The sequence below is a fragment of the Mesoplodon densirostris genome, chromosome 10 (assembly GCF_025265405.1).
Source record: "Mesoplodon densirostris isolate mMesDen1 chromosome 10, mMesDen1 primary haplotype, whole genome shotgun sequence".
In the NCBI taxonomy this organism is placed as follows: Eukaryota; Metazoa; Chordata; class Mammalia; order Artiodactyla; family Ziphiidae; genus Mesoplodon; species Mesoplodon densirostris.
Window position 1 is genome coordinate 44,341,433 of NC_082670.1, and position 12,185 is coordinate 44,353,617.

Here is a 12,185-nt window from a genome sequence, read left to right on the forward strand (position 1 = left end):
CCCTGCATGATCCTGTGCACCAATTATTCTTATACCTACTGATAGCAATTTTATAATAAATGAAACCTTTGGTAAGGTCCTGTAAGGGAGGTGTAGCAATGAGCACAGACTCAGTAAGCTGAATAGACATTACTCCACAAAATCCTTCCGAAGCAGTTAGCAAAAGAAATTTGACTTTATTCATTCAGTTCATTCTCTAGAACTCCAAAGGGAAAAGGAAACAAACATTTCCTTTAGGAGCTTTGTATTTGCCAATTAATTAACCCAAAGGAAGGTGTGAGCTGTAAGCAAGCCTTCCCCAGAAAGGGAAGTGTCCCGAGGTTATGCAAATAAAGCCGCATGGGGCTACACACTGGAAAAGGAAAGGGAAAGGGAAGACCACTGAACAACCTAAGCAGGAAAGGGACGGAGAAACATCCTACATTCTCAACAAGATCAAGGATGTCTGGCTAGTCTTTTCTACACAGCAGCAGGCTCCCGACTACAAAGATGACCTGAAACCTGTTAATATTAATTTAAAACAAAGAAAAACTATGCAAAGGGACTTCCATGGTGGTCCAGTGGGTAAGACTCCGCACTCCCAATGCAGGGGGCCTGGGTTTGATCCCTGGTCCGGGTACTAGATCCCACATGCGGCAACTAATGATCCCACGTGCCACAGCAAAGATCTGGCACAGCCAAATTAATTAATTAATTATTTTTTTTAAAAAAAAAACTGTGCAATGTTCCAAAGTATCTTGCTGCCTTACAATGACCTAAGCTGCAAAGAGAAAACCAGAAAATTTCCCCAAGACTCGAAAACAAAATCCAACAACAGAAGGAAAAGGAAGGTGAGGTCAAGGAAGTGGTCTAGTAGGAGAAAGGGCAAGGCTGGGGAGGAGTAATGCATTTGCATGGGAAATCCTTTCCTGCTGCTCTTTAAAGTTTCTACCTGTGATGCTGCCTTTTCTTGGTGGAAGACGAACATCCTTCAGTGAAAGTCAAGAGCCCTGGACCCACCTCTGCCTAAGGCACCTGTAATTTTTTTTCCTTTTTTCTTTCATTCTTTTTTTTTTTTTTGGTGTGTTTTTCTGTGTCACTGAAAACAACAGATGTATTCAGCTGTGTGTACTTTTTTTTTTTTTTTTCTTTTTGCGGTATGTGGGCCTCTCACTGTTGTGGCCTCTCCCGTTGCGGAGCACAGGCTCCGGACGCGCAGGCCCAGCGGCCATGGCTCACGGGCCCAGCCGCTCCGCGGCATATGGGATCCTCCCAGACCGGGGCACGAACCCACATCCCCTGCATCGGCAGGCGGACTCTTAACCACTGCGCCACCAGGGAGGCCCTGTGTGTACTTTTTTAAACTGTGTTTTCCCCTACCCCCACCCCCCTACCTCTGGCGACCACCAATCTGCTCTCTGCATCTGTCTTTCTGAAGGAAGGCATCAGAAGTTAAAGGGAACCTCCATCCTCTTCGTAACCTCTTGGCTCTGGAGGACCCCAACTGAGCCCTCAATGCCCTTCGCTATCAGTATTCACTTCCTGGGTTATCCCGATCAGTCTCCTGAATTTGATAATATCCGTGTACTGATAACCCCATGAAATCCAGACCCTAGGAAATCTAGTAGATATTTCAGACTTAACATATCCAAACTGGAAATTTGATTTCCACCCCTCAGGCCACACCAGCTTCTTCCCCAGTGTTCACCTTTCAGAAAGCAGGACCACCAATCGTCTGCGTTAAGCCTGCCTGTCCTCCAACCTGAGTCAGAAGTACCAGGCTTAAGACATGGAAACAACTTAAGTGTCCACTGACAGATAAATGGATAAAGAAGATGTGGTACATAGATGCAATGGAATATTAGCCATAAAAAAGAATGAAATAATGCCATTTGCAGCAACATGGATGGACCTAGAGATTATCATAAGTGATGTAAGTCAGAGAAAGACAAATATATGATATCACTTCTATGTGGAATCTAAAATATGACACAAATGAACCTATCTACAGAACAGAAACAGACTCACAGACACAGAGAACAGACTTGTCGTTGCCAAGCGGGAGAGTGGTGGGAGAGGGAAGGATTGGGAGTTTGGGATTAGCAAATGCAAACTATTATATAAGGATGGATAAACAACAAGGTCCTAAGGTATAGCCCAGGGAACTATATGCAATATCCTGTGATAAACCAGAGTGAAAAAGAATATGAAAAAGAATATATATATAAATGTGTGTAACTGAATCACTTTGCTGTACAGCAGAAATTAACACAACATTAAAACAACTACACTTCAATAAAATTTTTTAAAACAATGTATCAGGCTTGATAATCCAGTTACTTGGGGAAGGAGCCCCAGAGTGAAGGACAGAAGCTCATGGGCCTCGGTTTTGCCAGCACAGGGAGAGGGCTACCGCTTGGCCGGTGCCTGGGGGCGCTGGCAGTTTTTAATCAGATAGTCCTTCACCTCTATGAGCTAGTGTCAGAGACTCTAAGTCCAGGAAATGCAGGCGATGGGGTTGAAATGTGCACAAAACTGGAATCAGTGAAACGTAACAGGGACAGAGTCAGGGTGCCTGGTTATTTTCAGGTGCTCTAAAGTTTTGATTTCCCCTTGTTGTTCTACATTAACAGGCTCAAGTGAGGGCACTAGGTAGAAGGACTCTTGCTGCCTCCCAGGTCCTCTGCCCCAGGAGGAGAGGCTGAACGAAAAGCATGGCAAGAGTGAGGTTTGGGGCTTATCTATGCTTTTCAGTACCATTTAAAAATAGGTTTTGGGCCTCCCTGATGGCGCAGTGGTTGAGAATCTGCCTGCCAATGCAGGGGACATGGGTTCGAGCCCTGGTCTGGGAAGATCCCATGTGCCGCGGAGCAACAAGGCCTGTGAGCCGCAACTACTGAGCCTGCGCGTCTGGAGCCTGTGCTCCGCAACGAGAGAGGCCACAATAGTGAGAGGCCCGCGCACTGTGATGAAGAGTGGCCCCCGCTTGCCGCAACTAGAGAAAGCCCACGCACAGAAATGAAGACCCAACACAGCCAAAAATAAGTAAATGAATTAATTAATTTTAAAAAAATAAATTAAAAAAATAAATAAAAATAGATTTTGATTGATGCAAAAGTTAAAAAAACTTCTCTGCAGCTAGGAAACCTGAGACTCAAACTGATGAAAGTACTTTAGGAGGGTTCCTTAGGATAAACCTCTAGGCCTAGAAACATGATCATTTGTATCTATTCCAACTGCTCTGGTCGGAACCCTTGGGTTTATATCTTCGTTCCATCATCCACCAGCTGTGTGACCTTGACAGGTTTCCTCCTCCAGAGAGTGAGCACCTGCCCCAGAGAACTGCTGGGAAGATGAAAGGGGAGAAAACAGGGAAGCACAGAGACACCTGCTGCCTGTGGGCGAGCGTGCAGTGATGTGAGCGCTCCAGTGATGGTGGTGATGATGGTGATGTTTCAAGCTCTAGGATTCAGACCCAATTGCAATGTCAAAATACTAAAGAACCAAGGGAGATGTGGATCTAATGATCTCTTCTGCTCCAAGGTGGTAAAAATTCCTAAATGTTCCAGTGACATGTCTCAATATATAGGATAAGTCCCAAGACCTAAGAGAGAAAATCAGGATAAATGTTTGGCTTAACTCACTCTTAGAAACATCTCATTTTTCAAAAGAGGGGGAAAGAAAACATATATATTACTAATTATGTTTATGTCAGTGATCTCCGTTACTAGTTCTTATAGCCACGTTGGAGTATAAATGATGAATTCAGAAAAAGTAAATAGGTTGGAGCAGCCGGAGATGCTGAAGTATAATGCATTCCATGTGGCTCGGGGCCCACTTCCTGGCTGAAAGTGCACTGTCACAGCTTCTGAGTCATCTCCTTCACTGCTACGTCCTGTGTCAGTCTTTTGACTCGTGGACCTGTTTCTTACTCAGACTGCTGCTAGAAACGCCTGGAGTGCTTCACATAAAGTCATTCAAATAATCCTGAGCCACCACAGCTCATTTATTTTTATTTCATCTCCAGGCCACCATCAGAGTTGACACTGACTCGTGCCCCCCTCCCTCCCACTGTGTAAGCTGGAACAGGCACAGGTTCCAGGCTCATGTGCTGGCCCTACTGGCTGCACCGAACCAAACCCAGAAGAGGACCCAAGGCCGGCACTCAAGTCCACCTACAGCGTGAAAACAGGGAAATGTCATTAGAGGCTGAGCAGGAAGCACATGACATATGAAGCCAACAGCCTCCTGCTACCAACTCTGATGATTTCCAGTCTACAAAACAACGACCCTAGGAGAAGCACACAGATGGAGGAAGTGAGCTTTACCCGCCCCGAAGAAGCTCCTGGAATGTTTTTATTGCCCCTAGCAACAAGGCAGCCCCACTGCTATTTCCTGTCCTCTAACCCTGCTCCCTTCCAAATGATCCTTCCGAAGAAGAGAGGGCAAAGGCCTTCCTCAGGTTCCCTACCAGCAGTGACCACCAGATGCCGGCAGAGAGCTACAGGCAATGTCCAAGTTCAGGTCCTAATCACTGGACACCCAGACGTCTGCAGTAGCTACTGACCCGGCCCTGTCCTGCTCCCCTCTGACCCACCCTGCTCAGGTTTAATTCCTAAAATCCTGCTATGATGATGCTACTCATCTCTTCCAGTGTCTCCATGAAGCACAGAAAATGAAGCTTAAACACAGTGGTATTCTGGCCCCATCTCTTTTTCCAGCTTTATCTTGTACATTTCTTACAATCCCCCACAACCAGCCAAACAGTTCTCAGCACTTCTGCTTACTCTATTTCCCAGAGCTGACGTCTGCTGGTTCTCCAATTCCTACCCATAATTAAGCCCAACTCAATCCCGTCTCTTCTGTGAAGTAGTTACCCCCTAACCACCTTATTTCGGGGGTAAAAGAAAAAACCTCTCCATTCTCTGAATTCCTAAAGTGCCTAACCTACACGTCATGTATAAATATCATTCATTCATTTGTTCAATAAAATGCATCAGATGTCATATGCAGAAAATATGCTAGGCCAGATGATGATATGGACCCCAAGGAAGTCAAGGTCTGGGGGGGAAGGAGAGAAAGGAATTATCATGTACTGAGTATTTATGCCAAGCAGGCCACCTAATTCCACTCGTCAGTTCATTCTCACCCCTCAGTGAGGTCGCTGTTGTTATTATCACTTCACAGTAAGAAAGCTGAGTCTCGAGGAGTTGAACAGCTTGGCAAAGATGACCACGAATGTTTTTTACTTGTCAGGGTCCCTGTCTGTCCCCTCAGACTCTGCCCATCCTTGGTGACTCTGCCCTGCCCCCTTCCTGACTCACTGGGTTCTGGCCGGGCTGCACGCCTCGGCCACAGCTCCTGGGGAAGGCTGCTTCCTTGGCTCCAGCCCTCTGACCAGGACCCAGCAAGGCCCCTGCCGTCTGCCACCCCTAAAGGCGAGGGGTGGAAGGTACGTAGGTAGTTCCACCTGAAGGCTGCTGGAGCATCTCAGCCCTGCCCATGCTTCTGGAAACAGTCTTTCCATTAAACTCTTATGGTGCCAGCTGTTTCCTGCCGGATATACAGAGCAGGAGTCGAACCCATGTCCATCTCACTACTGAGCCTGCCTCTTTCACTTGAGTAACTGTGCTGCTGGAGATCTGTACAAAGGACCGAGGACCAAAGCAGAACGCACCTCACTGTGATGCGAAGGATCAGAAAAGACTTTCCTGAACTTTCCGCCTGATCTCGAGTCAGTGTTCAGAGGTGAACTGGAATTCTCCAGGCAAACAGAGAACAAGGAGAGGTGCTCCAGGGCAGAGTCACCGGGCATGGGGACTATGTCTTATTACCAAGGCAGTTAGGTACAGTGCTCAGGAGGGAATAAGGGGGGGTGGAGGGTTCCTAAACTTTGATGATGATCACATACTTCTCCATCCACATGGGGAGATTAGAAGAATGACCTAGATTCTGAGCAGGAGAACCAACGTGCTTGTTCCCTACCTTCAACAGAGCCCCGTCACAGAAGATAAACCCACCGATTCAGCATAATATATCCCTTAATGATCCTGGTCTCATCTACCAGCACCACCTCGAGCTGCTGTCCCCCGAGCCTGCCACGCCGTCACGCCTCTGTGCTCTTGTACACGTTCTCCTCGTCAGAGACGCCTCCCTCCACTTCCCACCGCATCAACTCCTCCTCTTTCAGGACGCACCTCAGGCATCTGCTTCTCTGCAAGTATTTCTGGCCGTGCGCCATGTTCCCTAGTGCCAGGTGCACGGTCCACGGCAGCACTTCCCTAACACATGCCTGCACTCCGTTTACTCGTGTGCGTGTCTGTCCGTGGACTCAGCTGCGAGGTGCTGGGGCGCAGGAAGGCAGAAGGTTGCAGAGGAAGTGCTGGGGCCCTGGAGGCCACCGCCAAGACCCAAACCCTAGACTCTGCCCCCAAACAACTGGGTCAACTTAGGCAAGTTATTTACCTCTCTGGGCCTCACTTTCATCATTCAGAAGGTGAATAATTTCAGTTACACAAGTAAGCCCTCAATAACCGTTAGTTATTAATACATACCTGTGCACCTCTTATTTCCTGCATAAAAAAGCTTACGTTTGTTGAATGAATAAATTTTCCTACAATTTCCTGTTGCTCCACGTAGATACCAAATTCTACTTAGCCTTTGTTTTATTCAATCATGAAAGGAAGGCTCTCATCTCTAAGTATGTGCTTATTTTACCATTGGCTAAACAGGACCTTATCTGTAAAGGAATTCAGTTTCTTGCCATTGTCACTGGCCTGGCAGCAAACTCCACATGCGTCTGCTACACAGTTACCCCACAGAAGGGCAGGTCTGTTTTAATAATTTACAGAGACATATTATCACATCAAATCTTGCTGGCTCCCCTCAGCTGGCATGAGTCACGACAATCATGGGCTCTCCACAGCACAGGAGGGACCCATAGGGAAACTTTTTTTAATGCTGAAGCAATGCAACATTACTACAGTCATGAAATACTCCTTGAAAGTTTTTTAAATGTCAGTGTCTAAGCCCCAAATCCTTAACTGTCACAGCCCCGGCAACAAGTCCCTGTGTAAGAGCCCCAACCAAGACAGAAGGTCAGAGCACGTGGAACAGTGTGCTCAGGAGATGAGAAGGGGTGAAGACCAGGTGGGCACCAAGCTTCCCAGGTAACTGTTCAGGTAACTTCCCTGGTAACTGTCCAGGTAAGGCAGCTCGGCTGACAGAGACCCAGGGCACTTGCTGGAAGAGGACAGCAGTGCCGCCTTGGAGCAACATAAAAGCCACCCGGAGGGGCCAGCTCCCTCAGCATCACCCGGAGGACAGCTGCAGATGAGGGGGTCGGCCCCTCCCTCCACGCCTCCCCATCCCGATGCTGCTTTGTTTGTCAGCCCCCAACCGCCAGCTCAGTTCTCACCACTGCAGGCTTCAGCTGGGTAACTCCATGGCCCCATCCCGGCTCTAGACCCCACTCTCATGTGGTCAGGATTCACCAGCTTTCAATCCCCCCGCCCACCGCTGACCAGCGCTTCCTGGGAAACCACATTCCTCGCTGGCACTCAACGTGACAACTTGCTGGGACAATAAGAGAATAACCGAATTACTTAAAGTCAATCTGATCATTTTTGAAGACTAAGAGAAGGACCACCCCATGTGACAACGTATTTAATATTCTTTGAAAAGACAATTCCCTTCTTACAGGTCTTCTGGTGGAAGCGCCTTGGACGGAGTGGTAGAATTCTGGCTGGACGCGGCTGCTTTTCTTGATCCTTCGTTTCCTCACTGAGATCTCCTGCTCGCTCTGGTGGTGAACCTCCATGGCAGGCTTGGCTTCTTCCAGCCGGGCAGCTGCAGCTGCTGCGGCCCGTCTCCTAAGGTGCCGAGGACTGGCTCGGAATCCCTGGGGCAGGAAACACAAGCGAACAGATGCAGATTGGTCCTGAGTCAGTTGGGCAGTTCTCTGGGGCTAGTTGTACAGAGACGTCCAAAGACACCAGCTCTGTGAGCTCTTTGACCACCCAAAGTGAGCTCAAAGCATAGCAAGGTTTGTGTGTCCTGCAAAGCATCTCGTGTTCCGAGACCCAGAGTTATTCTACCTTAAGAGATGTTTTAATCCAGAAATGCTAGTTTAAAAAAAAGTAGGCGGGCATACTGCTTTAGTTATGTGGATATAAGTCAAACTAAGTGTGGAGAAGGGGGGCTCCAGGTGGGCGTGAGGATAGTACAGGGAAAGGACCCAGCATTACCCCAGGGAAAAGGATGCTCTGCTTCCCTGGAAGTGGACTGTGCGGGGAGGAAGGCAGGAATGCAAGGCCTCATCATGAAACACCTTAAAGGGAGGGTCTAACACCAAATGGCGGCAGGACAGTGCAGCAAACCGTATGGGTTTGGGGGGTCAGATGGGCTTGGGTCTAAATGCTGACCTGTTCATTATAGCTACACATTTATTAAACACTGATGATCTAATTTTTCCAGCCTAAGAAATGCATAACATTCTCCTCACAGGGTTTTTAGGTTTTAAATAACGTAACAGACGTAAAAGCAAACGTAAGCAGATACTATGCTTAGACGTAAAATTCTAAGCACAGTATCTGGCAGATACCAGGTGCTCAATGAAATGTTAATTTTCCTTCTTTTTTACAGTATGGTGAGTATAATGACAACTCGCTGGGCAAGGAAACAAGTTCAGCTGTGCATCTGGGAACGTGCACACGGTTTTGGAAAATACCAAAGAATTACATAAAATAACCTCTGTCCTGGAGTAGCTGACGATTTGCTTCAGAGCAGAAGTCTGCTGCAGAGTATACGAGCAGACTGGGATGGGCGATGCGCGGTGAGGGGCAGTGGAGGGAGCGAGGTGCAGACAGACCCTACAGGAGGAATCAGTCGATGAAGCTGAGCTCAGTGGATCAGTGGAATGTGGAGAAGGGACAGAATTTATGTTCCAGGCAAGGGAACAACATAAGGCAAGAATGAAGAAGTAAAGTGATGGATGGATGGATGGATGGATGGATGGATGGATGGATGGATGGGTGGGTGGAATGTTTATGTAGCAGTAAGAAACACTGTTTGATGATGTGTACACCCACATGCAGGGGAGCTCACACAGGGACGAGGGAAGAGCCTTCAGTCTGATGATGGGGCCCTAGACACCAGGCTGAGGATGAAGGAGAAAAAGACAGAAGTTCCGGGTGAGCCGCAAAGTCAAAGGAGGGCGGAGGTCAAGAGAAATCAACAAGGGAGGAAATGCAAATGGATTTGGCAAAACTGAGGTCACAGTTTGGGCACTTTCTTCTTACCCCAAACACATGAGGCTGTTTCCACGTCTCCTCTGTGTGCAGGCCTGGGGGGAAGGCGTTCCTCAACCCCAAACAGGCCCAGAACATGCCCAGACTCCCAGGTAATCCCAGGGCTGTGCAGCAGGTGCCGTGAAAAGGATGGAGAAGGGGAAACTGGGCCAATGGCTAAGCCGGGCTGCTTTTGAAATATGCAGGTTCCTGGATGTCTTCCCCCTACGCCCTCCCTCCCCACACACACTCCGCGCACACATACACCACACTCTGATAGCTACTGAGGGGTTTAGTCACCACTAGGTGGCACTGATTTCCAGAAACATGTGCTCTGGTGGAATAAACTGAGTGTTCTGATGATACACTAGCTTCTGTCCTAGTGGGGTGAGCTAAGCATATTTCTTAAGTAAATATGCAGACTCTCCTTCTCTTATGCTCTTAGGAGTAACAAACAACCAAATTTTACTTAACTTCTATTATTACCAATAGTCCTCGAGGGCCTACAAATTCTAGAAACTCTTAGGAAAACTACATAAAACTCACTTAAAGTGACCTAAATAAATAAATAAGTAAAACATGTTGGTACAGTCATTCTGGAGAACAATAACCCAATAAATCCACACCCCTGTATCTACTCTGGAGAAACTCTGGCAAGTAGGCCCAAGAAGATATTCAAGCATTACTTACAATAAAAATTAGAAACTGTTTAAATCAGTCTTTCCTAAACTTCTGTCACCTTCATTCCACCTTCACATTTTTCTAAGATTTGACCACCATCATACACTCCTCTGTGATTTATCTTATATCCAAATATACGTGGACTATTTTAAAATAACTTCTTACAAGCACTACAGGGCAGTACACAGACAGCAAGCAACCCCTGCTCTGCAGTATCCTGTAGGGCCTGGAGCACTCTGCCTCTTTCATAGACTGAGAAGTGACTCTGACTCGGCGTTTTGGGTCGGCTAATCTGTGCTCTGGCCCAACAACCTGGTCTGTGAAATATACAGGTCAGTCTAATATCCCTCTGGCAGCCTGGTCTACTCCGTCTGTTTGTGGTTTCACAGGCAGATTTAACAACATCTGTTACACTGTTTCATCAAACACACAGATGATATTATCAAAGGATGCACTTGCATTATTTTCTTATAAGGATTATGCCTATTCCCCGACCATTTTTTTATATTTGGACTGTAACCACCAAGCCAAAGGTTTGCACAAATTTATCCACCCTACAGCTTTTGATACGACAGCTTTCATGCCTTCACCATTCCCACCTCCTGCTTTGGTTTTGCAAGATAAAGCCATCAGCACAGAGTGACAGTGAACTTTATGGGCAGTGGCTGTCCAGTAAGGCAAGGCTTATTCTGTTGAAACTGGCCTTGTTGATGGAATTCATCATCACTTTTTTTTTTACCAAAATGAACCATAAAAAGAATATAAGTATGCTTGGCTTTTAAAAGACTCAGAATATGGAACCTACATTACGTTCACATTAAAATCAAGTTCAAAGTAGGGTAGAAATTGCATCTACTTACTCAAAACTAGAAGAAGGGCATTTCAGTGGACGCTGTGGGGTACCACTCAAACTCCAGCTTCATGAGCCAGATGCTACGACTGCTGGCAGCCCCTGGCTTTTAGCTGAACCCCTATGTGGGAATTACCCTCAGCCTGAGCACGAGCTGCCTGGCCACTGTCACCCCCTCTTCCAGGGCAAACGCTGGTCAGAGTCGTTTGCTGCCTCAGTTACAAAGAACTCTGAAGAGCCCTCAGCTGTAGAACACTGTGGGATCAGTTGAGGCCTCTGCTGCATAAGCATCAGCATCGCAATTCAACTTCCTCCTCTGCGGGATCCTGCTTCCCTGTTCCCTTTAAGTTTTCTTCCTGAGGGCACCCTCCCCTCCCTGTAAATCTCCTACACATAATTTTCATCTCAAAGTCTGTTTCCCTGGGAAACTGACCTGCAACAAACATGAAGTCTGATTTCCTAAGCAGTGCCATCAATAACTGATGCGCCATATTTAACATCCATGACAGCAAAGAATCGGCAGTAAAGAGATACTGGGGACAGCAAATCCATCAGTACAAAAAATGACAGCAACAGCAAAACATTGGGCAGTCTGTACATCAAACACAGGTAGCATCAGGATAGAGAAGGAGCAGGCATCTGGGAAGTGAGGTGGGGGGTAGATGGAGGTCTAGAGCAAGGCTAAGGAGGGCAAAACAGGAGAGTCATTGCCATCTGCTCTCCTGCAGCCGGAGCTCCCGGGAGCAGACAGTCATGTGCAGTGGCAGTCTCTATAAATAGCAAAGCAACCAGCAAATCATAACCCAGCCTTTGTAATTACACACTGAGGGAGTCTCACAGATGATTCTTTAGATATGAGCACGGTCAGCTTGCAGGCAGCCTTTTCTGAGCTACCCACTCACAGACAGTAACCAGCCACTGTGTCTACTAAATAGTCAGTTTAAAATAGGAATATGCCAGAGACACCGTCCTTTTCAAGATAAAAAGCTAGAGAGTATAAAACAGGAAGCGTGTTTTGTGGAGTGTTTACAACTTCCCAGTTGCTAAGATGCCAAACAGCACTCAAACAGCAAGATGACTGAAGTGGTAAACAGTCACACAAAGCAGAGGTCATAAACATCAGTCCTAAGAAAGAAATCAGCCCAGAGGCAGCCCAAAGGAACAACAAAAAGGGCACAGGGAGGAAAGGCAGAGGAGACGTGACACCGTGTGCTCACTGAGTGTGCAGGAGAAAATGAAGACGTGAAAGGAAAGAAGGAAAATAGGAAAGGGAGGAAAAATCCAACTTGTGCTCATTTGCAACAAGTCACATCAAAGTCCTAGCAAGTGGTCACTCAGTCTTTTCAAGGGCATCCGTAAGCATCTTCAATACCTGTTACAAAATCAGT

The 12,185-nt window shown here is 47.1% G+C and overlaps 1 protein-coding gene across 1 annotated transcript in view; it reads right to left on the reverse strand.

The window, feature by feature from the left end:
- LOC132497793 (dystonin-like) overlaps positions 1 to 12,185 on the reverse strand; it is a 504,834-nt gene that overhangs the window by 455,389 nt on the left and 37,260 nt on the right. The window contains 1 exon segment of the mRNA XM_060111281.1: positions 7,679 to 7,879. Coding sequence (XP_059967264.1) covers positions 7,679 to 7,879 — 201 coding nt within the window.